The sequence below is a fragment of the Halictus rubicundus genome, chromosome 15 (genome assembly GCF_050948215.1).
Source record: "Halictus rubicundus isolate RS-2024b chromosome 15, iyHalRubi1_principal, whole genome shotgun sequence".
Classification (NCBI taxonomy): Eukaryota; Metazoa; Arthropoda; class Insecta; order Hymenoptera; family Halictidae; genus Halictus; species Halictus rubicundus.
Window position 1 is genome coordinate 1,831,148 of NC_135163.1, and position 22,720 is coordinate 1,853,867.

Consider the following 22,720-nt stretch of genomic DNA (forward strand, 5'->3'; position numbering starts at 1 on the left):
CGACACACCGCTCCGATGCTACGAAATGATTTACGGCGCATGCGTAATCCCCCTCCGCTAAATCACAGTCTCACTCCTTCCTCGTCGATCCCCCGCGAAAGGAGAGAACCCTTCTCTCTTTCTCCGTCCAAGTCTCCCTCTCCCTCTCTCTTTCGCTTTACGCCGATTTTCACTCTTTCTCTGTCGCTTCTTTCCACCGAGTCCCCTTTCGACCGGTCTTTCCTCGATAAAAGTCGTTCCCGGTCCTTGCGTCTTTTTTCCAGAAATTCTAATAGAAGATTACAATAATCTGCAAGACGTCGCAGCGAAATCTATTTCCCGCGACCGTGCGTAAATCGGCTTTACCGTCCGGCGTGGAAATGAATGGGTGACGATGCTTCCCGAGCGCACGCAGGTATTATGCATAGCTAGGTGTACATATACATGTATATATATAAATAAAATTTTACTATTATACTGTAATGGAATATACAGGAATCGCTGACTTTCTCATTAGTTGGATACAGTAACCGATTAAATTAGCAAACTACCGACCGAACGAGTCGACCGACGAATCGTTTTATTTCATTATCGAGAGATCCTTTAAAAACGTTGATGAAAGTTCGACGGCTGGGTTGGCTGAGCAGTAGAGTAAACCATTCCCGGCGGCTGTTGGTGGGTCATCGCGTGGCTTTGATGTTGATGAAATTCCGGGGCTCCGTGCGGACCGTTCAGCCGCACTCGTTTCGCGTTCTGTCCGTGGTTGTGGTCGCCGTTTCCTTGTTGCTGTTGATTTTGCTGCTGTAATTTTATCGAAAATCTCAGAGGGGATCCGTTGGAACGATCGAACGGGTAAGCCTACCGTTTGCTGTTGATTCTGTCGAGCTTTGTTTTCAGTCTTTTCCTCTGTATCGTCGTCCGTTAGAAACTCTCTCTTGGGATACGGAATGGGACATCCGGCGAATATACTGCAACGATACGGCAAATATTAGACGGATAAACGAGCACACCGAACGTAATCGCGTCGAAAAGCCGAGACACGTACTCCTGCGTTGGCAGTGGTTCTTCCTGAAAGTAAGCATCCTGCATAGAGTGCTCGGACGTGATTCGTTTATTGGGATCCATCATTAGCAATTTTTGGAGCTGAAACAAGAAACGCGTAACGTTGACTGACTGTTCACGAGAAACCGCGATCGGAATACTTGGTTCCATCGTACCAGGTTAAACGCCTTGCTATCGGGTTTAATTTTATGCCGATCCATGTACTTTGTCAGAGAACAGTTTGCGTAACTGCGAGAAAAAAATAGACATTCTCGTTGAAGTTCGACTTTCGACACCATTTGGACTGACACTTTCCGAACCGGTACTTACTTGGATCTTTTAAAGTCTTTCAGTAACGTTGGATGTTCCGGCATTTTCTTGATATCTTCCCAATCCTTTTCCAGAGGAAATCCCATCACGTTGAATATCCTGAGTATCGATCAATTCCATCATTTTATTTCGTACTAAAGAATTAACATTTGTTTCATATAATAATGTACATCCTGTACCTATCCAGTTGATCGTGATGATACGGGTTGCTAGTCTTAATATCTTCTTGCCTACAATGAAATATGGGCTCCGACGTCAAAAGTTCCGCGAATATACAACCGATAGCCCAAATGTCTAAAAAAATAAGAGTAATATTGACAAAGGTAAGAAAAACGACTCCGTATTACCGTGGATTCTATACCTATTGCTTTGGTATAATGTCTAGCCCCTAAGAGTAATTCCGGAGCTCTATACCAAAATGTTACTACCACAGGATCCAAATCGGCCAGTGGTTTTAGAGGAGCGTTAAACAGTCTAGCAAACCCCATGTCCGCGATTTTCACGCGTCCTCTTTCGTTACCTTCTCCCATTACTAAAATATTTGCTGGTTTCTGAAGCATCATAAATAGTTGTAATAATTCTAAAGAGTAATATCGTACTCTTACAAACAATGCCTATACAATTTGATAATTACCAAATCTCTATGAAGCACCCAGTTGGAATGTAAGTAATGAATACCATCTAAAATCTGGTACAGCAACGATTTTACCATACCCTTTGGAACCATAACGGGTTTTTTATTAGCTTTGGCAGCTCGATGAAACTTTATTATGTGCTATGAATTGGAATAAAATTATTATACATGCATATGCTCAAATAAAATAAATTTCCCTATAAATGTAAACATACCCATAAATCGTGCTCCGCAAAATCGAATAATAACCAAACTTTACGATCATTGTGGGACAAGAAAACTCTGATTAAAGTAATTACGTTAACGTGTTTCAGTTCTCTTAGTAGCTGTAAATAGAATTCCATTAAAATGAAGACTTTCTGTATGTCGAATAGCAAAGAGAGAATACTTACAGCGATCTCACGACACGCAGACATCGAAAGACCAGTGCCTTCGATTTGTTTCAAACCGAAATCCTTTGTGTCTGGTCGAGATTTTAATTCGCCATCCGGCACACTAGAGAAATTGGAAAATAATAAGATATAAAATAACGTCTGTAAGACGTTGGTATTGCGCCATGATACGATTAAACATAAACGGTCGAATGCAATACTTCAGCAAAATCTACAATCTTCTTATCGTGAAAGGAAATTTTCAGTTAAAGACTCATCGGAATAAAACGTGAAAGAAGGAAATAAAACGCTGAGCTGTTTTATAAGATAGGTTAGAAAAGCTCACTAACCCTTCCTTCCTACGGGCTTTGTAGACGTGCCCATAAGTGCCCCGTCCAACTTTACATCCTTCGAATTCGAAAAGATCTTCCACCTTTGTCCGATCTTTTTGAGTTTTCATTTTAAATTCGTAATCCATCATGTTTGTTGTTATCCGGACAATTATCAACTGTAAACAAACATGTTTAACTCGGCACACGCGAAAGGGCGATCAAATTTGATACGTCTACCTCCGGCTACGTACTTCACATTGTTTACCATTTATACAGTGACAGAAACAACGACGCGAATGACCAGTAACTTTCCCCAAAACGAATTTTCAAATTCTCGCGACTGAACACTTTGAACACTATCTCCATTAGTATCGGATTGTCAGCCGATTTTGGAATCCAAATCTAGACCACACACCAATAATTGCCAGCTGTCATGGTTGTGATTGATATTTCATTTTTATACGAGATAGTAAATCTGATGAAAAAAAAGAACCGTTATGACGCCACCTACGGCAAAAGTTCCAAGCTATGCTCGTCGATTACGCGTGGTTTTGGTCTATGTCAGAATATTTTTAATTATATTTCATTATTTTGTAATCAACTTTCAGAATAAACTATATACTTCAGATTTCAAATTTCCCTCCTATTTCTAGTTGTTCTTTTATCGCGTCACATACACATGTAACTATAAGAACAACCGTGAGAGCTTCTCCATAATTTTTGATTTTCTGTAACGCTATTGTAATTATTTTTGAATCGCAATCCACCTATCATGAAGTACATTCTTCCAGCTACACTTCGAGCCCCTAAAAATTAAACGATCTTAATTAAAACGTATCGAAATACTAGTTTTTGCAAGAGTGTGTATAATTCATTCCGTTTTTCGTGTAAGTCGTGATGCAAATTCCGGCAAGAATTATTTATTAACAGAGAAATGTTTTTTATTATATTACAGACGAGCCAGTACCGGAATCCCGAGCGTGAGCACCAATGAACACTGAGCACTCTCATTTCCTGCCTGCGTGAACCTAACTTTACTCGATCTCACATCAATGTATCATGGCGGGTTATTTAAACTGATCTTTGAAGGAAAGGTTTTCGTTTTGAATTTGATGTTGTACTCGTCAGTAAGACTACTTAGACAACACAATATTTAAAATGTTTATTCTTATACATGTATACGTATAGAGATACATTTGTTTTAAAAATGTAGTTTCTTACACGCATAAGTCGAGTTTAGTTGTACGTTTGACCACTAAACTATTGAAGCGTTGCGATCAGTTTGGATCAGTTTAACACGTACCGAACAGATGATTGTTTTGCGAGACATTTCTGAGGTGTCATAATAAATACGATGCCTGCCTCAACATTACATAAATTTATAACGTTAATAGGTTTGGTGTCGATATTGCATGCTGCTTATTCGGCTGCACAACGTATGTATCAACTTCGTATTTAACGTTTCAGCTATTTACATGTTTGATATGTTAGGTTAACTATGACATTTTCGTAGATCGTTCTTACTTGCGAATAACGGAACAAGAGTTTACTACTTTACCTATTGATGTAAGTATTAATCGATCATCGAACTTAGTGCATATAATATATGATTAGTAACAAATTATGTGTATTTATTGCAGATCTTGATACAAGGCATTGTCAGCTTATTCATGGTTATGTACGGTGTCATGTATATCGCTGGTGATTTCAAAGAGATTCGGGCGGTAGTCGACTTGGAAAATAAATCTTGGGAAACCCTTCGGAACCTCCCATCATTTCAATTGTTCAACCATCGTGGTAGATTCTTATTCGAACTATAAATATATTTGAATTAAATTAATTTGTACAAAAGAATGCAGGTTTATTGAAATTTACTAAAAAATCTTTACAAGAACTCTGGAATTGTTTGTTTACATTGGAGTCGCACATACGATACAATATTCGATAATTGTAAGCATACAAATAAAAAACAATTTAGATGCTGTACAGTACAGCCTCGATTTCATATTGTGTATTTAAAAATATACGCAAATGTATACATCATTTTTATGGACACAACTATAAAGTATAAATAAAAAAAGAATGTCGATATTTTTGTTCCAGTTTTTAGCTATGCACTGTGTATTTATTTTAAATGAAACAACGAATGAATTGCAAAAGCTCGACTCGGTACAGAGACATCACTTCTTCTGCTTCTTCTTCTCAGCTTCTGCCTCTTTCTCCTTTTCAATTTCGGTAACATACTTTTCGATAGTATCGGAATCTAACATCTGCAACGATAAATAAGTTAGCGATAAATAACATATTGTTAAACCAACTCGGTTCGAACTGTACTCTAAATTTTATACCTGTAAAGGTTGACCGCGTTCCATCACGGCGATTTCTAGATTCTTTTGCCCGGATTGTACTACTTCTAATAAAGCTCTGATAGCTAGTTTTATCGAGCCTTTCTTGGTCGCCACTTCTTCTGGCGTATAATATTTTTGTAGAAATTCATGGACTGTTTTGGCATTTCTACCCGTAGCATTTGCCTAAACAGGGAAACGAATGCTTTGTTCTCGTTGCTTTCAAAATTTTGAAAAATCGTGCCAAAGACGTACCTTCCACTCGTAGTAAATGCCAGAAGGCTCCGTTTGGTACAGGTGTGGGACTCCGTCGTAATCGAACCCGGCTAAGAGACACGATATTCCAAAAGGTCTTCTACCATTACTTTGTGTGTACATTTGTTTCAAGCCTAGAAATATCGTATACGGTTAATCATTCTATACACGCGCAAGAAAATACGTAGCTACCATTTGTTCATGAAAAGCAGGCGTACGTTTCGACAGTTAGACGATGGGGGATTTCTGAGATGTGTAATGCAAAGTCATTTAGTGGGGCGTACATCCCTATAATATTCCACGCGCCTTGTTTTCATAGACGAATGACATATTGTCTTACCTGCTATATACCTGGTTATATATTCTAACGTAACAGGATCTTCTACGGTTAATCTATGGCTCTGACATTCGATTTGCGCACGATTTATTAAGACTCTGGCATCCGCGGTCAAACCTAAGCGAAGTAAGAGCATCGTTAGTCTCTCTGTGAACGAACGTCGAGAAGATACGGTTTAAAATCGAACCTGCGAACGCCATCACAACGTGTTCGTCCAGAAGGCATATTTTGCGGACTGTGCGTTCTTCTTGCAGCTTCGCGACAGACTTCTTTTCAACGCCTAGAACGACAACATCGTTGCCGCGGACACCAACCTAAAATAAACGAAGCGAAATGAAATCGTCGGAGACGAAGCGATAAAACGAGACTAGGCCTCGAAAGTATGTACAAAAGGGAAACCGGCGTATTCAACGGTGAAAATACAGAATGAACACTCCGGAGTGTACCGCAAACACAAAGGAGGTTATGATAGATTTGTCGACGTACCGCCGTAGAACCTTTTTTAACTGCTTCTTGAGCATATTCCACCTGGAGCAAATGCCCGTCCGGCGAAAATACCGTGATGGCCCTATCGTACCTGGTTGACATTGTCTCAACTTTCGCAAAAGAACACCGAACCTATTAGACGCACGAAATGACTTGACCGTTTTCAAAGCGATTGCTGCTCATCTGCGCGACGAGATTCTGCTCGTTGCCGGTAGAGGGTAACGCGATTCGTTCCGTACGAATCGACTAATTTTTCCAGCGCTAATTCAAGAATAGGATGACTCGACTTTTCTTTATTACCTGTTTCGTGTGTTCCGCGAATGTTGGGAGCCATCGAATTTCAAATGCAAAATAGACGATATCCTCGAAAACACGCGTGTGACAGCAACATATGCTGAAACGTGTTCGCAACGCGACAATTTATCATTTGCAAATAAAACTCGACCAGTTACATTACAGTAACTTTTACTATATTTTTCTTCGTCGGGGAATAGTGCATCGATAAGCGAATCCATAACCGACATACGGTATTTTGTTTGGCGCGTAAATAGTAAAGTTGTAAGTAGTATACCATGGCTCGTATCCTGAAAATCATTTTTGAACCAGTAGAAAACCTGACGTGCGTAGCGAAGTACGGTCAGCGGTAACGAGTAACAAAGAATGGTTAATAATCGTTGTAATTTATCGGGAATCGATGGGTACGTCGATCATAGAACGGAAGCCGATCGCGAGGAGGTGGTTCGTTTGGCTTTATCAGGAAGATCAAAGAAACTGTGGTGCATTTGATAGGATCAAATGTAAGACAGTAGTGGGGATGAATAAGTAGAATCTGTATTGTAACGAGTACGTATAAGAGACAACGATCGGCTTGGCGAAACGTTTAGTCAAGGTTGAGCGCTCTCCTGTGCCGTGTTTTCACGCGCAACATGATCGGGTTAGTAATCATACTTCTTTATTTTCCAAATTTCCTCGCCGTTACCGATCATAGTTTACTGCCGGTTGCGTTTCCGCGAATCGTTGGGAAAGTCGCGCGTAGTGGTCAGAAGTTGATCGAATTTCTATTCAATTAATAGAAAATATACCGTCGAAATCGTTCGACGATCGTGCTCTAATCGAAAAGGTGCGACGCGATTCAGGGTCGTTTTCTAAACATAAGACGTTCGCTCGTTCCCCGACACAGTAGTGTTCACGCTCTCGTCGATTTTCCGTAAAATCGGTTAGTGTGAACTTTTGCGCGATCGTCACAGTGAAATGAAAATTTTCGCCGTTTTCGTGTCTCCGTGTGCGATTTCCAATCAATTCGTGGTTATGTGTTAAGTGTTCTAACAAAATTCGTTACGCGAGATCTCGTTATTTACCGGGGCACTTCGATTCTCGTTTTGTTTCTTCTTCTTTTCGTTCCTGGGAATCGCGAAAAAAAAAGCGAACAATGTGTCCGCGCTCTAACAGGACGATTGCCGTGATGGCAATTGTCATTAGATCACAGCCGCGTGTTAATCACGTGTTGGATGTTTGCAACGTAAGAAACTTTAGTTTTCGATGGTAATCGAAAACTCAATTTATATTCAATGACCGCGCGCTTTCGACGGACCCGCGCAGCGAAAGCGTTCTTGCACCGCGTTGAACCGAGTCCCAACACGGTGCATTACGTATTCTCTATACGACCATTTACATATTTTATGATATTTCCCTGCCACTTTTCTCGAATTTTTCTCGAACGTACTGAGCTCCGTCGGTGTAACGCGAATTTCTAGATCTTTTTCCTAGCAGTGCTGTATGCACGAACGCTGACCAAGCATTCACTAATCGGCCAAGCAAGCTGAAGCCTACTGCAGCAAATATTTGACAACGATCAATTTCCGAAGACGTACCGTCGCAGCTACGTTTCTTAAATGATCAAACTCGACGTTCAGATTCAATTTCCGCTGCGTTCAAACACTGCCGCATTAATTAACAAACAAATAAGACAAACGTCTAGGGCACATAATTCGGAAAAATAAGAATAAATACAATAAAAAAGAATAAGAATAAATAGAATAAAAAATTTAGAAGCAATGGGCCCCAATTTAAGCTTTGTCTAGGACCCGCTAGAGTAGTGTTTCCCAACCTTTTTTGAGTCGGGACCCCTTTTTAAAAATAGGTATTTAAATATTTAATGTAATTTAAAAAATCGTATTATAATAAATAAATGCTAAAAATAACCGCGTCGACCACCTAGAAAACGCTTCGCGACCCCCAAGGGGGTCACAGGTTGGGGAACACTAAGCTAGGGGCACTGCGTGCAGAGGTTTATCGGGTTGCGAACAAGTTGAAATTATCGCGAGCTTTGTTTTTCACTGCGTTTTGTAAATTTATTTTTACTGATTGTTCACGTCCTTCGGGTTTAACAATAAAACTAGGTAAAGCAATACTGTTTGACGATAACGCCAGACTTCGCGTAGTCCAGTAAAAAAACTTTAGAGAGGGAAATTCCTGACGGTTAAGTCCCGCACTCTGTTTAGTCATTACGCATTCCTGTTTGCGGGTAATTTTCATTTAGTCGAATCGTTGCAACACGACTTGTCCGGTACGTGATTCGCTGATGCCAAGGATGACTTCATTGCGCCTAGATCATCGCGTTTCAATGGTAGATCCACGGAGGAGCTAAAAATGTCTGTTGCTTTCGCTCGAAATGCCAAAGCACTTTTTTCAATATCTTCGATTGTTATATAAACGATTGGAAAGCGATAAAAACGGAATCTCCCGGTATTATCTGAAAGATCAACGGTCATTCAAGGCGACGTCTTAATCATTGATTATTATTTAAGTCCAGAGAACTGTTGCACGCTCCTAATCTATGAATCGGCACATTCGAAATGTACGGTAGACGCTATTGATGTTATTCTAGTCGGCGGCGACGATAACGATAACAACTGTTCAAACTAATTGGCGCGGCGATCGAAAAATCTATTCTTGTCGACGCACAGTGATATATTGGCCCAAAAAGTCGATGTAAACAATTTCGCGTGAAGTGTAAAAGTTTTGTTATCCGGGGCAATTGAACATGCGAGGAATCATGAATCAATACTTTTTTTTCTCACTTCTAACTCATGACGCAGCAGAATTCGTCGACGGTTAAGAGATTTTGCGACACTTAGCCACTTTCTGAAACGTCATCCATTTATCAGCGATTTTTTAATGTTTTAAGGGAATTGTGTAAATGTTTGCATTATAGTAGCTTTTCAGTTATGTGTGTGCTGCACTTTAAAACAGGTTTTTCTTTCCTATCGTGAATATTTACATAGTTATTGCTATTTGAAAATAATTATTTACTAGTTTCTTATAGTGTTTCAAGAGATTCGATGCTGTTTTTCGTCTCATTACCTTCGGTAGAGATTTATGATTACCAGCCAACAACGTTTGGTTCCAGATTTGTCCGGATAGAAGTTTATAGCTAATTTAGTATGAAGCGACCGACAGCGTTTCACGTGCTGTTAGCCGCAGAGTTGTGCAGAATTACAATTGAATTATATCCAGGAATTATAATTACAAAGTAATTGAATTACATTGTAATTAAATCATATTGCAATTTAGAATTCAGATCTTCGTTCAATTAAATTACAATGTAACTCGTAATTGCAGTGGAGTACAATTATAAAATACTTTGCAATTACGAATTACGATGTAATTAAATTAAAATAAAAAATTAAAGAATAATAAAGTAATAGGTAATAAGAGGTTGAAAAATCCATGTGAAGGTTTCAAACGGAAGGAATTTATTATTTATAAATTTATAATATCTGAACAGAAATAACTTCTGCGTTTAAATTTCAAACATAAATATAAAAAGCAGAAAAACATGTCTCTACTTTACCTAGGTTACGATGTATATTAAAGCAATATGTTAATATTAGATATATTAATATTAAAATATGTAAGTAAAATGATATACATTATCTAATAACAAAAAACTGGGAAAAGGAACGTTTTTAACTTACCACTAACCAATAATAGGATCACTTTGACGTATTACGAACAAGGACGAGAAAATTCTTCAAAGTTCTGGGCTATACATAATTTGGAGAGCTGTATTTTAATTATATTGTATTTCAATTACACATCTGATTAAAATAATTAGTAATTGAATTAATTGAAAGGTTTGAATTGTGTAATCCAGTTACGACGTAATTGAATTACTGTATAATTGAAATACAATGTAATTCAATTGTGCAATTGAACGAGTACGACTCTGGCTGTATTTCAATTACACATCTGATTAAAATATTTCAATTATATTGTATTTGGATTACACATCTGATTAAAATAATTAGTAATTGAATTAATCGAAAGGTTTGAATTATGTAATTCAATTACAACGTACTTGAATTACTACAGTGGGCGTAGAAAGTATTCGTACACCAATAAATTTGACATATAAGTTCGTAAAACTGTTGTTTACTAATTATTTTTTTATAAACAATGAGTATTAACATATTCTAGGATATCTATAGAATAGATGCAGTGCAGAGAAAAAGGATTTACTTGTATAACTTACAAAATTAACAAGAAAAACCACAAAATCGACAGAAATACACAAGCAATAACTATTCGTACAGTTCTCAATTTGAACTGCTTACAGGAGAATTTATAATGTAAACATACCATATCGAGGATCGTGGACCGTCGATCGTGGTCCTTCGTGGATCGTCAGTATGTTTGTCAACTTTGGTGATATCAGTAGCATTGAAAATTTCGTAGTATTGTCAGTTACAGTTTAGAAATGGGACGAAAGCGAGCGGAAACTACAATAGCAGAAAGAAAAATTATTGTTAATTTGCATAATCAATGTAAAAGTTTGGCAGAGATTTCACGCATTGCAAGTAGACCTCGATCTACGATACAAAGCATAGTTGATAGGTACGGACTTCGAAAAACACTGAAAAATAACGCAAGAAGTGGACGTCCAAGGAAATTTAATGATCATACTGGCCGCGTTATTATTCGAATGGTACAGCAAAATCCAAAAATAAGTGCAATAAAAATAGTTGAACACCTTAAAAATAATTTAAATACGGATATATCTGTTAGTACTGTGCGTAGTTTTTTACGAAATCAAGGATATCATGGTCGGGTAGCCCGTAGAAAATATTTTGTAAGTGAAACGAATAGAAAGAAAAGATTACTATTCGCAAATAATAATGTCACTACGCCAATGGAGTACTGGAATAGAGTGATTTTCACAGATGAAAGCAAATTCAACATTTTTGGATCAGATGGACACTGTACTGTTTGGAGAAAAAAAAATACAGAATTGAATCCAAAGAACTTACGGCCTACAGTGAAACACGGTGGAGGTTCCGTAACTGTTTGGGGCTGCATGAGTGCAGCTGGTGTTGGCACATTGCAATTTATCGACGGAATAATGAACCACAGGGTTTATATTGATATTTTAAAGTGCAATCTTCTTTTCAGTGCAGAAAAAATGGACATTAAAGATAATTTCGTTTTCATGCAAGATAATGATCCCAAGCACACTGCGTACAATACTAGAATGTGGATACTACATAATACCCCGGCGTATCTGAAAACTCCTCCGCAATCTCCCAACATCAACCCCATAGAACACTTGTGGGATTACTTGGACCGTCAGATTAAAAAACATGAAATTTCCTCAAAAGAAGACCTAAAAAATGCTCTCATAGAGGAGTGGAACAAAATCCCGCCACACGTAACATCGAATTTAGTTAATTCGATGCCTAAAAGGATTGCAGCAATTATAAACTCAAAAGGATATCCTACAAAGTATTAATTAATTCTTTTCTTTAATTTTCTAATGTTAAATTAATTTAAATTGCGTTTTTTTCGTCAATTTCTGGGAACTTAAGAACTGTACGAATAGTTATTGCTTGTGTATTTCCGTCGATTTTGTGTTTTTTCTTGTTAATTTTGTAAGTTATACAAGTAAATCATTTTTTTTCAGTACTGCATCTATTCTATAGATATCCTAGAATATGTTAATACTCATTGTTTACAAAAAAATAATTAGTAAACAACAGTTTTACGAACATTTGTGTCAAATTTATTGGTGTACGATTACTTTCTGCACCCACTGTATATAATTGAATTAGCACAACTCTGGTTAGCCGCGGCTATACGCTCGGGTTCGATTGTGTACTATCGCCAAAATTCGTCAAGCTTTTCCGACAATTTATCAAAAAAATCTTTCGAACAGAAGGTAATGAGTACTTACGCGTCTACAAAGTTCAATAGAAAAAATTTCAAAGAATTTTTCTTTTCGACCAAAAATGAAGGTCACCTTGATTTCAACGATATTGTATAACATTATGCCGTTAAGTCTACAAATAACGCTGCAATGGTTTTTTCCGGGTATTCGGGTCAGATGCCCCATTGTGCGACGGATCGTTTGAAATTTCTATGAGACAATAATCGGATACTGTTTCCCGGCGCAGACCGCACAGGAAGAAGCTCCTGATCGGGGGAGTGATCGGCCTCATTCTTTTAGGCGCGATCATCGCGATTGTGGTCGTACTCCTCGTGAAGAAATCGGAATCGGAATCGGACGCGGATTTTAAAGTGTACACAAAGGTAAACTTTGAAACGAAAAATGAGTGACGCAGGGTGTAACAATTTGAATTTGTTTGGCAGGCTGCGGTGTCGACGAACGGACAAGAATGCGCTCATATCGGCGCGGATATCCTCAGGAAAGGCGGATCGGCCGTGGACGCCGCGATATCCGCGCTTTTGTGCGAGGGAGTCGCGTCTCTGCACAGGTAAGCGAAATCTTTCGAATTCCAAATTCGAGTCGTAAAATAATCTTGGAATTTCGCACCGTCCGCCAGTATGGGATTAGGTGGTGGATTTTTAATGACGATATGGGACGCTCAAAAGAAGACTGCGGATTATTTGGATGCTCGAGAGACGGCTCCTGCGAAAGCGACGGAGAACATGTTTAACGGCAATGCTACGTTGTCACAATTCGGTGAGCGATCTTCCCCTTTTATCGCTGTTGATCCTTGGCGAAGGTATCTGGGTCCATTTTGATACAATCTTTCAGAAGTACCATTTCGAGTAACGCTTAAATTGAAGCCACTTCGAGATACATGTTAGACCTATTATACCAGACCTAAAACATTCATAGTCGACTAATACCCTCGGTAAGCTTTTTTTGATAATACATGTCGGTTCAAGCCAGGTGCTAGTCGGAAATATGACGAAAAATTGAAAAGGATCTGAATGGACCTATGCATCGCCAACTGTACCGCAGTCCAAGAACCTCCGTTCCTGACATTGCAACATATGGCGTACGACGTCTGTTCAATTGAATTGTCCCACTCGTAAACGATAAAATAGAGCAATTTCAATCGCGAACCTGTTAACGAAATCTAACCATTCCTTTCGGGATGATTCTGCACAAGGTGGCCTAGCGATTGCAGTGCCAGGCGAGCTTGCCGGTTACAAGGCAGCTCATCGCAAGTACGGGAAGTTGCAGTGGTCCGACTTGTTCGAGCCGGTGATCGCCTTGTGCGAGACCGGCAACCTCGTGAACGAGTACCTGGCCAGCTACTTGTCCAACAAAGAGAAGCTGATACGACAGCAGAGCTCTTTGGTGGAGATTCTCATCAACCCGGCTACGAACGCCCCGTGGAAGGTAACGAGCAACTAGTATTTCTTATCCGCCGATTCACCGAAATCAGCCTGATTGCCGAAAGATTGCTCTGGCTAGGTAGGCGACAGGATAAAAAGGCCGCGTTTAGCCGAGACGCTGAGGTCGATAGCGAAACATGGACCGGAAGTATTTTACGACGGCCCCATCGGCGAGAAGCTGATCGAGGAAATCAGAGAGGCGAATGGCATCATGGAGATGGACGATCTGCGAAATTACAAAGTCAACTGGATGAAACCGCTTCAGACGAAGATAGGAAAAAACATGACGATTGTGACGGCACCGCCACCGGGGTCCGGAGCGATCTTAACTTTCATTATGAACGTTCTTAACGGGATCGTACCCACCGAGAATCAGGGTGTGATGTGGCAGCGCTTCGTGGAAACGTTCAAGTGGGCTTACGCCAAGAGAACCGAACTAGCCGATCCAGCGTTCGTATCTGTCGGTGAGTCGTCGACGTCGAGTTTCGTTAATCTCTCGTAATCTTCTGAACATAGCGAAGATGCCGTTTTTCGATAAGTGGGAACGATAAGCGGCCGCGTGTAATTGTTTCTCTGTTGTGACATAATTAACGCTCGGCGGCTCGAGATACAGACGCGCGACACTAGTTTCAATTATCGCGAAACCGACAGCGATCCCGATTCCGGTCAGATAATTAATTATCGCTCGAGCGCCGCAATTTACTGATGATGGTTAATAACACGCGGATCGCGTGCCTCTCGCGCGTCTCCTTGGTTTTATTACACGTACTTGACTCTTTACATCCTATAAAAATCGTTGGCGCTTGTTGTCAATTATGTTGCAATAACAGGGAAACGTCGTTGTCATTGTCGGCGTCGGCGTCGGCATGATCGATTCGAATTCCGATTCGAAACGACAATTTATGGCGTTTCTATAACAAAGTCCTTCACTGTTCGTCGCTTATTGCCTCTCTGCGTCGATTCTGTGTGGAATGGAATTTAATAGACTCATCCTGTCTAGATTCATTGGTCGCGAACTTGACGTCCACCGCCTATGCCGATTCGATTCGAAGTAAGATCAAGGACAACCAGACGCACAGCAATCCGGAATACTATGGCGCTGTCACGGTCGCGCCGGAGGATTCGGGGACATCTCACGTGTCCGTGCTGGCTCCCGATGGCTCCGCTGTATCGGTAACCTCCACCATAAACCAGGTGTACGTTCACTATCGTAAACTCATAAACGCTTTGTCATCACACGGGTACAGTAAAGCCTCGATAACCGATTCTAGGGCTTACCGCGCCACGAAACTCCGGCAAGGCAGATTGCATTGTAAGCCTTTCAAACATTAGCAGAGATAGAGTTTAGGGGGGTATTCTTATTTTCAAGGCCGTTTTTGCGGGAATTTTTTCAAAAAAACTGTCGAACCTTTCGAATTGAAATTTTGCACAAATGTTTATTGGTATTTGAAGCGCACGTGTGATTTTTTCCAAGTAAAAATGATCAACATTTCACGAGTTATATATTCTTTTATAAAGTATGTTAACAGATTATTATGGTTAAACAGGTTCGGTGCCATGCTACGTTCAAAGTCTTCGGGAATAATATTCAACGACGAAATGGACGACTTTAGTGCCCCGAACATAACTAACGGTTTCGATGTTCCGCCGTCGAAGGCCAATTTCATTCGACCGGGAAAGAGGCCTATGAGCTCCATGAGTCCAACGATAGTTGTAAGTACCGTTGCATTCGGAAAAGCGTTTTCCTTTTCCGATATACATGCGAGTTCGATGTTGTCATAACTTTTCCAAAGGTCGACGAAAATGGCGACGTTCGTCTGGTAATCGGTGCCGCGGGTGGCACTAAAATCACTTCCGCTGTCGCGATCGTGACGGTGCTGAACCTTTGGTCGAACAAGACCATTACGGAAGCGACCGCTGCTCGTCGAATTCATCATCAAGTAAGTAAACACAAGTTTTACAGATCGGTATCGTGCGATTTCCGGAACGGAAGAGTAAAGTCAACCTTTGAAACTTTCAGCTGTTTCCCATGGCGGTACAAAACGAGAAAGGATTTCCACCGGACATATTGGAGTACTTATCGAGTATCCGCCATAAGGTTACCACGTACACTGGAATCGGAAGCGCGATCACTGCAGTGTCGAAACAAAATGGAAAGGTGTACGCTGTCTCCGATTTTCGGAGGCAAGGAAAAACCGATGGTTTTTAGACGATTTGACGAAACTGAATCTAGTATATGTCTACGCGTTGTTCCCGTTTATCCGCCGACAAACGAAGCGTATAATGAAAGCAGCCGCTGCTCGATACGTTAACGATTCGGTTAACGCTTGACCTACCGGCTGTTATTTAACACGTTCACGCCCGCATGTACCACTGGTGATACAAAAATGATTTATTTCATGCGGGTTTGGCGACCGTTGAGAACGTGTTAAATAGTATTACAAAAGTCGGCTCTTTAATGTTTTAATCAATTCTTCGATAGCTATTTCAAGCGTCAATCAAGAAACTATCTCGAGCAATGCGATCTAGTAGGAAGGAAGATGTTTTTAGATTTCCGGTAAATAAAGTATTAAGAACAGCCGAGCCGGCAAAATACTCCTAGATACCTTATTACCAAGTTCAAAAAGTATTAATAGAATAGTAGTCTGAAATGGAGAAAGAACTGTTTACCAGAAAAACTGAAATCAATGTGACTAATGTACAACGAACGATAACGTCCAACCATACTATATTTACAACGTTGAACCGAAACGAAGGTATTATACTCCATTCCGAAGCGTAACGTTCGGTGGATCCATTGTATCTCTCGTTAGACTACTAGCGTAAGTGTCGTGTTCATCGCTGTGTCGTTGATTTTTACTTCTCAAATAAGAAACACGTGTCATAGAAATATAATTTATTTAGAAAAAAAAACACATTTCGAAATTTTATGCCGAATTATTTACACAAATAATACTTACCGCTCCGCGGTAGCGCACTCCCACCAAAGTATTCGCTGTAGATGTTCGGTACGCTCGGCGCACAATCATTTCTGTACTTTGGTATTACGAACTGCTGCTGTCGCTTTCCGAAAGTCCAGCCTCTTCTTTCACTTTCCTTACGCAACGCTTCACTTTCTTCGTCTTGTACAATCCTTGCTTCGACCTTCTAACTACCTCGATTGCGTGTAATTTTTTCTTCAAAGCTTCTGCCTTGTCTTTTTCCCTTTGCGGTATATAATCTTTCAGACTTTTTTTGTTATCGACGGACGCATTAAAGACTTCCGACTCGGCCGCTTTCAAATCCGTTGTTTCTCGCGTGTCCACAGACTCCTTTTTCTTCTTTCGTGCTTCCGTCGACGAGATCGTTCTCTTTTTTCGAAGCGGTTGCCGCGTGATTTCCTTGCTTCTTACGCTTTCCACATCTTCAGTCGCATCTTCCATGTTCGGGTTGTTCAACCGTTGCACAGCTTTCTGCACCCGCTTGCTTAGGTTCACGTCGATCGACTTCGGAACTGCGCTTTGCAGTCTGAAATAAGTATCTATAAACTTTTGATCCTGCTTCTCTTCCAGCCTCTTCAATATCGGCGTCATGATCTCGTTGAACTTTTCCTTGGTCCATCCAAACTTCTGTTTCGCGTAATTCGACAACAACAATGTGTTCGGCTTGCCCCAGGTGAAAGCTTCTTTCGATTCGTCCACCTTCGGGACGAGGTACGCCTGTACGACGGCTTGACTCGGAAAACCTGTAAAAAAGACAGTTCGTCTTATTAGAGCAGCGCTATGATTCGAGAAAATTGTACGCACCTTTTTGGATTTGCAAGTTCTGCAGTTTGTTACGCAGACCTGCTTTTCCAGGACCCGCGGCTCTGCCTGTCGTGACCCACGAACAGAAACTTGTCAAACCTTGCAGTAAATTGTCTCCTTCTGACGGAAAAGCCGCTAATATTTCCAAGGCAGTGACGGGACCGATACCGGCTAAACCCGTGGTGTAATCGCTACCGACTAACAAGGCGAGTCGTATCAATTCGTTGCGCGTTAACTCTGAAACGCAATATTATTCCTTGTTCCAGAACTTTGAAATATGTATGTTCCACTCTGTTGTTGGAAAATATACAGGCTCGCTTACTGAAGTGGTGTTGTATGTCGCAAGAACGATACCGAAGGACCTTCTTGGTACTGTCGAAAAAGTTCTTGTAAACGCATTGTCCTCCGAATAGCCAAATATCTGAATCGTCCGTGATCGTGCCATCGGTGAGACGAATTTGCTCCAAATACGCACACTGAGCTTCTGCTTCCATGGGCGCTACAACGTATGGTATTCCGAATAATCGTAAAAGTTCCTGTCGATCATGCAGATTCCCTTTGTACTCAAGTGTGAAAAGAAAATTATCTGGCGCGCATAGCTCGATAGATTGCGAATCTTTATATAAATCTCCATTTTTAACTATTTTAAACAAATTTGGGCTATACTTCCGAAAACCTGCATACTCCGAATTGGTTGAAATTTTAGATATTAGATTTTACAGATGTTTTTTTTTACAAAAATCATGATTGCGAGAAGGATTTTCGTCGTTTCGGAAAAAATATACCATTCGAGTGTCACTCCCTATATTATCGGCACAGTTATAACGGCTGTATATTTATATATGTATATTCTACAAATTAACAAAATGTTCCTCAAAACCTTAATCCAAGCTTGTGAATTTGTCGCTGTGATAATTTGTTTTTAAAAGTTCGCCCATTACGCTACGTTCTGTGATAACGTAGGAAATGACATTGAAATGGTACAAATTTTTTTTCCTTCTCGCAATTTTTGACAAAATTTCAGTCAATTCGAAGCATGGAAGTTTTGAAAAATTTAGCTAGAAGATTTTTTGTGATAAAAACAAAATAAGCGTGCCATTAATATTCACGCGTTTTCTAGTATTTTTAAATACTACACCATAAATGTATATAGATCCGCGATCTATTAATTGATATTAAATATTACTACACCTGAGCTTCGCTGGATACTTGTTTCGAAATATCGACACCCTGCCTCTGTAGCTTACCGATGTTTGTCATCAATTCTGATTGCTCGTCTTCCAAACGTGCCTAAAGGCAAAGTGCATCAATCATTTTAACTGAATAGTATAAATAAACCCAGACAAATATTTTTATACCTTCAATGACAACAATTCATCTTCGTTCACTGGAAGAGGGCTCACGTTTGAAAGATCCGTAATCGATGTGCTTGTATTTGCATTATCTTCCATCGATATAATCTCGGCATTCTTTTGACTAGAATCATTTGCATTATCAGTACTGTCTATCTCCTCGATATTTTCCAATTGTGTATCTACATTTTTAACGTTATTATTATCCGTATCATTATCTGTGACTTTCAATGTTTCAATGTCGTCGGTTTTCGTTGTAGGAGACTGATCTTTAACCTTCTCTTCTATCGTTTTCACAATCGTTTCCTCTAGAACAGCGGTTTCCAACATCTCTGAGCGATCGGGAGAAGTTTGTTCCACTATTTCGAAAAGTTCACTGGATATCGATACATTTTCAGACGTTGCTTCTACCTCATCAATCTTCGACTCGGTATTCGGTGCTCCAAATACGTCCGCGAACATATCATCTTCTATAGTTTGATCGGATCTAAGCGTTATTTCGATAGCCTGCTGCGAAGTGCTCTTCTTGATCTCACTACCGCCGAAATCTACCGTCGGTACATCTGCTATTTCTATGAAATCCGAATCCGAATCCGTTGAACTGATTACCGTTACTACATCTGATTCTATTTTTGAAGCTTTCGAAATCGTGACAGACGATAAGTTATCATCAGATTGTACATTCGATTCGGAGAACCCGACTTCCGAAGTACTCAACGGTTCTATAGCTTCTGTGGTACCTACTTCCGTAAAGTCTTCACTGTCTTCGTTGTCTTTGCTGTTACCGCTCTTTGTTCGGAGAAGATCGAATTGCAGCGATGTTTTCACGGTGTTCTGTGAACCCTTGCCACCTTCTTTGCTGCGTTGCTCGAGAAGAGTGCAGATTTGACCCTCAGTTAATCCGCTATACTCCAACATGTAAGACAACGCAGGGTTTATAGTGTGTTTTCCAAAATATTTTTTAGATGGTGGTTGCGATTCTTTCCATGCTGTTGTGAAGTACGAGTCGTTACTCGATTCTTCCACCGGTGATTTAGACCTGGTCGTAGCGGTTATTTCAACATCGCTGTCCCATTCATCATCGAGCTCATATTCATTCATGTTTTCGCTTATTGGTACATCTTTGCTAGTGCCAGGTACTGGCTCTTCCGCCTCGTCCTTATCAGTGACAACCTCTTGGTCGTTTGGATTACTGTTGTTGCTAATATTCTTAATGTATGCATTTTTATCTGCAACACACAGTTCATGAGCACGAAGACACGGTCGATAAAAAAGATTTTAGAAGATCGCAAGAACATACCGCTTATGTAAAACAGTCTAGTCGTACTGTCAGCCGCAATACGGTAAGTACAGTCTCGGTTAGTAGTATCTACGCCCTGTTCCGTCAATAGTTTCTCTAATTCCTCCAACGTGAGCGATTTCCCTCCCATTTCTTTTTCCGCGGACTCTAAACTTTGTTGAACCAATCTACGCTTCAATAACCGTTTCAGTTGGTAGCCGGAGAATTCGTGCGACTCCTAAATGGATACAGATACTTTAGAGAAACGAAAACAATCGACATTAACTTTGCAAATGAATAAATACATCGGGCATCTCGTGTAAACGACCCCACGAATTTTGCTTTCTCGTTTCCTTGAGATCGGTCAGGATCTCGTAGCGCACGTCCGCTGGTAAAGCTTTGAATTCGGTGCTACCCACGTCCACGCTGTGGATATTTCCTATCCATTTCGTTTGTTTCCGTGGACTCAGCTCGATGGTAGACGAATCCGAATCGTAATCGTCGCTCAGACTCAATTCCGGTGGATTCGTACTCGGCATTTCCGGTAATATGAACATATCATCCGTAGTTTGCTTATTCTGACTGCTCAAGATCATCTGAGTCGAGATATTTTTAACATTCTCGTCTTCCGTATTAAGAACTGTTTTTACAGCAGAGTGCTTTATCAAGTTATTTATTAATTCTGTTCTCATCTGTAAAGCTTTATTCTTGGCCACAGATTTCTGTTTCCTGCGTAAGGCCTGCGAACACAAAAGAATAAGAGCCTCTTTTCTCACTACCTGGTTCCCACGGTAAACCAATTATGTACAGACAATATTATAGTCAAGATAAAAGTACAGTTTCATTAATGCATACGCTGTACTCTTTGAATTACTTCAAACATAAGATAGCTACTGTGTTTGTTTAAATAGTTAAGCGAAATTTAACGTAAACAAATTTATATTTACAATCGTGTCTTTTTTAAGCATCGGTACACCTCCATCGAACACGAATACCGGTTTGATTTTGTAATACAATAGCTTGCAAATTCTATTGAACAATCCGATAAGATGCGCATTGGGTTTAGGATTACCAAAACGGTCTTGATATCCTTGCAACACTTGATGTATCCAAATGGAAATATCTACAGGGTTAAAGAATTGTGTTAAAGAGAGAACAAGAATAAGATAACAGAAGAATTAGATAAGATATAGATATTTAAATGTACCAATGGCTAAAACTTTTCCTTCGAGCGTTTCCAGGGGAACTTGCTTCCCTGTTGCATCGAGTAAACGCCAAAGGCCGTGAACTCCCATTATGTTTGATTAGGTACCTATAAAAAAACAATATTTTATCAATATGGATTGCATTGTGCAAAACCTATTGTATACTTATTATATGCTATATAATATTAGTGCATTAGCATATTTCCATTTATATCGTGATGTATGCATTTAGTTACTTTGAATAATAGGATTATTCATAACCTAAGTGACAAGTAGTTACCTAGAAATCATCGAAAGATTGATCATTTGTCAAAATAGTTTCTTCCTCGCAAAGTTTAGACATGCCAATGGTACGTGCAAAGATTGGCTTACCTTATAATGCATCAACAAATACGAAAATTTGGAAAATTTTGCGCGTATCGACATTGCACCGCATCGGTCAGCTGGTCACCGCAACAATGCGCTCGTCGCGTTACGCGCGCTACATTTACATTCACAAGATAGAATACTTACAACTATACATGTAATAACTGGACGTTTGCAGATTCACCGATCGAGAGTATAACATTATTGTTATATCCTGCAATTATTTGCTCGAAACGCATCGATCATTGTACTAAATGATGAATATACGTGAACTTGTAACACGTTCTGTTACACTTTATAAAAGTTGACTTACATTTGAATCGGCACACTTTTATCGTAAAGGTTTCGTAAAAGCGTTCCCCGATGCACAACTGCTCGAATTACACACTATAGGATCAAGCAATTATCTAACTTGCATATCGCAGTAAAGTAATAATATTCGATTTAACTTGCGTATTATGCAAATAATTGGGCCAGAGTAAAAGTTGTGTAACTTATTCCAATTGCATGAAATAAAAATGGATTTTCCAAAGAAACTTTAATAAAATATTAATGAAATGAAAATATTTCGAACAAACGTCGGCTAAAATTTAAAGATGCTCCAATTACGTGGACTAAGGAATAAGTGTACGGAAGGTTTGTTTGTTAGTACGCAATCGTTCTATATTGCGCCGTATCAATTTCTTGAATATTTGTGTGACTCGTATGCAAACACGTAACGTAATACGTGAAATATATTTGTGTGTTTCCTCGAGTCTTTCGTAGGCATATGCACACATTCATAGCCGGGACGTGTATATATCGTATCGTCATCATCAGAGAAGTGAAGTGAAGTGAGGTAGAGGCCACCCACTCTTTCCCACAGCAGGTTTTTCCCACGCCCCCCAGGGTAACCCCAACATCCTTTTGCGGCAGCAATTCCACGGCACCTACGGGGTAGAGGGGAATAGCTCACGTCAGGTGGGGAACAAGAGGGGAA

At 39.9% G+C, this 22,720-nt stretch overlaps 5 protein-coding genes across 6 annotated transcripts; 2 read left to right on the top strand and 3 right to left on the bottom strand.

Annotated features, from left to right (window-relative positions):
- Nucleotides 1–428: 428 nt before the first annotated feature.
- On the bottom strand, nt 429–3,352 carry Cdk8 (cyclin-dependent kinase 8). The gene is made up of 12 exons (XM_076801031.1): nt 2,939–3,352; nt 2,706–2,863; nt 2,377–2,479; nt 2,200–2,310; nt 1,985–2,125; nt 1,712–1,901; nt 1,530–1,644; nt 1,351–1,449; nt 1,197–1,269; nt 1,025–1,122; nt 842–947; nt 429–780 (listed from the first exon to the last, which is right to left on the bottom strand). The coding sequence occupies exons 2-12, from the start codon at nt 2,834–2,836 to the stop codon at nt 583–585; spliced, it is 1,365 nt and encodes a 454-aa protein (XP_076657146.1). The 5' UTR covers nt 2,837–2,863; nt 2,939–3,352; the 3' UTR covers nt 429–582.
- Nucleotides 3,353–3,951: 599 nt separating this feature from the next.
- Emc5 (ER membrane protein complex subunit 5) lies at nt 3,952–4,778 on the top strand. The gene is made up of 3 exons (XM_076801223.1): nt 3,952–4,123; nt 4,201–4,253; nt 4,328–4,778. Exons 1-3 carry the CDS (start codon nt 4,042–4,044, stop codon nt 4,505–4,507), a joined length of 315 nt encoding a protein of 104 aa, XP_076657338.1. The 5' UTR covers nt 3,952–4,041; the 3' UTR covers nt 4,508–4,778.
- Prosalpha4 (proteasome alpha4 subunit) lies at nt 4,667–6,332 on the bottom strand. The gene is made up of 6 exons (XM_076801222.1): nt 6,111–6,332; nt 5,812–5,938; nt 5,628–5,741; nt 5,288–5,421; nt 5,036–5,218; nt 4,667–4,957 (listed from the first exon to the last, which is right to left on the bottom strand). Exons 1-6 carry the CDS (start codon nt 6,210–6,212, stop codon nt 4,868–4,870), a joined length of 750 nt encoding a protein of 249 aa, XP_076657337.1. The 5' UTR covers nt 6,213–6,332; the 3' UTR covers nt 4,667–4,867.
- Nucleotides 6,333–6,557: 225 nt separating this feature from the next.
- On the top strand, nt 6,558–16,679 carry LOC143361649 (glutathione hydrolase 1 proenzyme). The gene is made up of 10 exons (XM_076801221.1): nt 6,558–7,044; nt 12,560–12,695; nt 12,756–12,880; nt 12,950–13,089; nt 13,526–13,758; nt 13,834–14,218; nt 14,755–14,950; nt 15,302–15,467; nt 15,548–15,694; nt 15,775–16,679. The coding sequence occupies exons 1-10, from the start codon at nt 7,037–7,039 to the stop codon at nt 15,961–15,963; spliced, it is 1,725 nt and encodes a 574-aa protein (XP_076657336.1). The 5' UTR covers nt 6,558–7,036; the 3' UTR covers nt 15,964–16,679.
- Nucleotides 16,636–21,987, bottom strand: Mus201 (rad2 superfamily protein mus201). Of its 2 annotated transcripts, none has more exons than XM_076801220.1 (10): nt 21,657–21,987; nt 21,378–21,487; nt 21,118–21,293; nt 20,476–20,910; nt 20,192–20,408; nt 18,898–20,120; nt 18,731–18,829; nt 17,862–18,075; nt 17,540–17,776; nt 16,636–17,478 (listed from the first exon to the last, which is right to left on the bottom strand). In XM_076801220.1, the coding sequence occupies exons 2-10, from the start codon at nt 21,463–21,465 to the stop codon at nt 16,799–16,801; spliced, it is 3,369 nt and encodes a 1,122-aa protein (XP_076657335.1). In that variant the 5' UTR covers nt 21,466–21,487; nt 21,657–21,987; the 3' UTR covers nt 16,636–16,798. The 2 variants fall into 2 exon arrangements, with proteins under 2 accessions (XP_076657335.1, XP_076657334.1); XM_076801219.1 differs by having other exon boundaries at nt 21,378–21,482; nt 21,748–21,986.
- Nucleotides 21,988–22,720: the final 733 nt, after the last annotated feature.

Excerpts from the sequence above, each read along its gene's own strand:
- Cdk8 (XM_076801031.1), bottom strand. The coding sequence starts at position 2,836 with ATGATGGATTACGAATTTAAAATGAAAACTCAAAAAGATCGGACAAAG. Across the intron at positions 1,645-1,711 it reads ACATTATACCAAAGCAATAG|ACATTTGGGCTATCGGTTGT; the intron begins GTATAGAATCCA and ends TTATTTTTTTAG. Across the intron at positions 1,123-1,196 it reads ATAGCAAGGCGTTTAACCTG|CTCCAAAAATTGCTAATGAT; the intron begins GTACGATGGAAC and ends TTCTTGTTTCAG.
- Emc5 (XM_076801223.1), top strand. The coding sequence starts at position 4,042 with ATGCCTGCCTCAACATTACATAAATTTATAACGTTAATAGGTTTGGTG. Across the intron at positions 4,124-4,200 it reads TGCTTATTCGGCTGCACAAC|ATCGTTCTTACTTGCGAATA; the intron begins GTATGTATCAAC and ends ACATTTTCGTAG. Across the intron at positions 4,254-4,327 it reads TTACTACTTTACCTATTGAT|ATCTTGATACAAGGCATTGT; the intron begins GTAAGTATTAAT and ends TATTTATTGCAG.
- Prosalpha4 (XM_076801222.1), bottom strand. The coding sequence starts at position 6,212 with ATGTCAACCAGGTACGATAGGGCCATCACGGTATTTTCGCCGGACGGG. Across the intron at positions 5,939-6,110 it reads TTAAAAAAGGTTCTACGGCG|GTTGGTGTCCGCGGCAACGA; the intron begins GTACGTCGACAA and ends CGTTTATTTTAG. Across the intron at positions 5,422-5,627 it reads TATAACCAGGTATATAGCAG|GCTTGAAACAAATGTACACA; the intron begins GTAAGACAATAT and ends CGATATTTCTAG.
- LOC143361649 (XM_076801221.1), top strand. Across the intron at positions 12,881-12,949 it reads GGAGTCGCGTCTCTGCACAG|TATGGGATTAGGTGGTGGAT; the intron begins GTAAGCGAAATC and ends ACCGTCCGCCAG. Across the intron at positions 13,090-13,525 it reads TGCTACGTTGTCACAATTCG|GTGGCCTAGCGATTGCAGTG; the intron begins GTGAGCGATCTT and ends ATTCTGCACAAG.
- Mus201 (XM_076801220.1), bottom strand. The coding sequence starts at position 21,465 with ATGGGAGTTCACGGCCTTTGGCGTTTACTCGATGCAACAGGGAAGCAA. Across the intron at positions 20,409-20,475 it reads GTTTACACGAGATGCCCGAT|GAGTCGCACGAATTCTCCGG; the intron begins GTATTTATTCAT and ends GTATCCATTTAG. Across the intron at positions 20,121-20,191 it reads TAGACTGTTTTACATAAGCG|ATAAAAATGCATACATTAAG; the intron begins GTATGTTCTTGC and ends TGTGTGTTGCAG.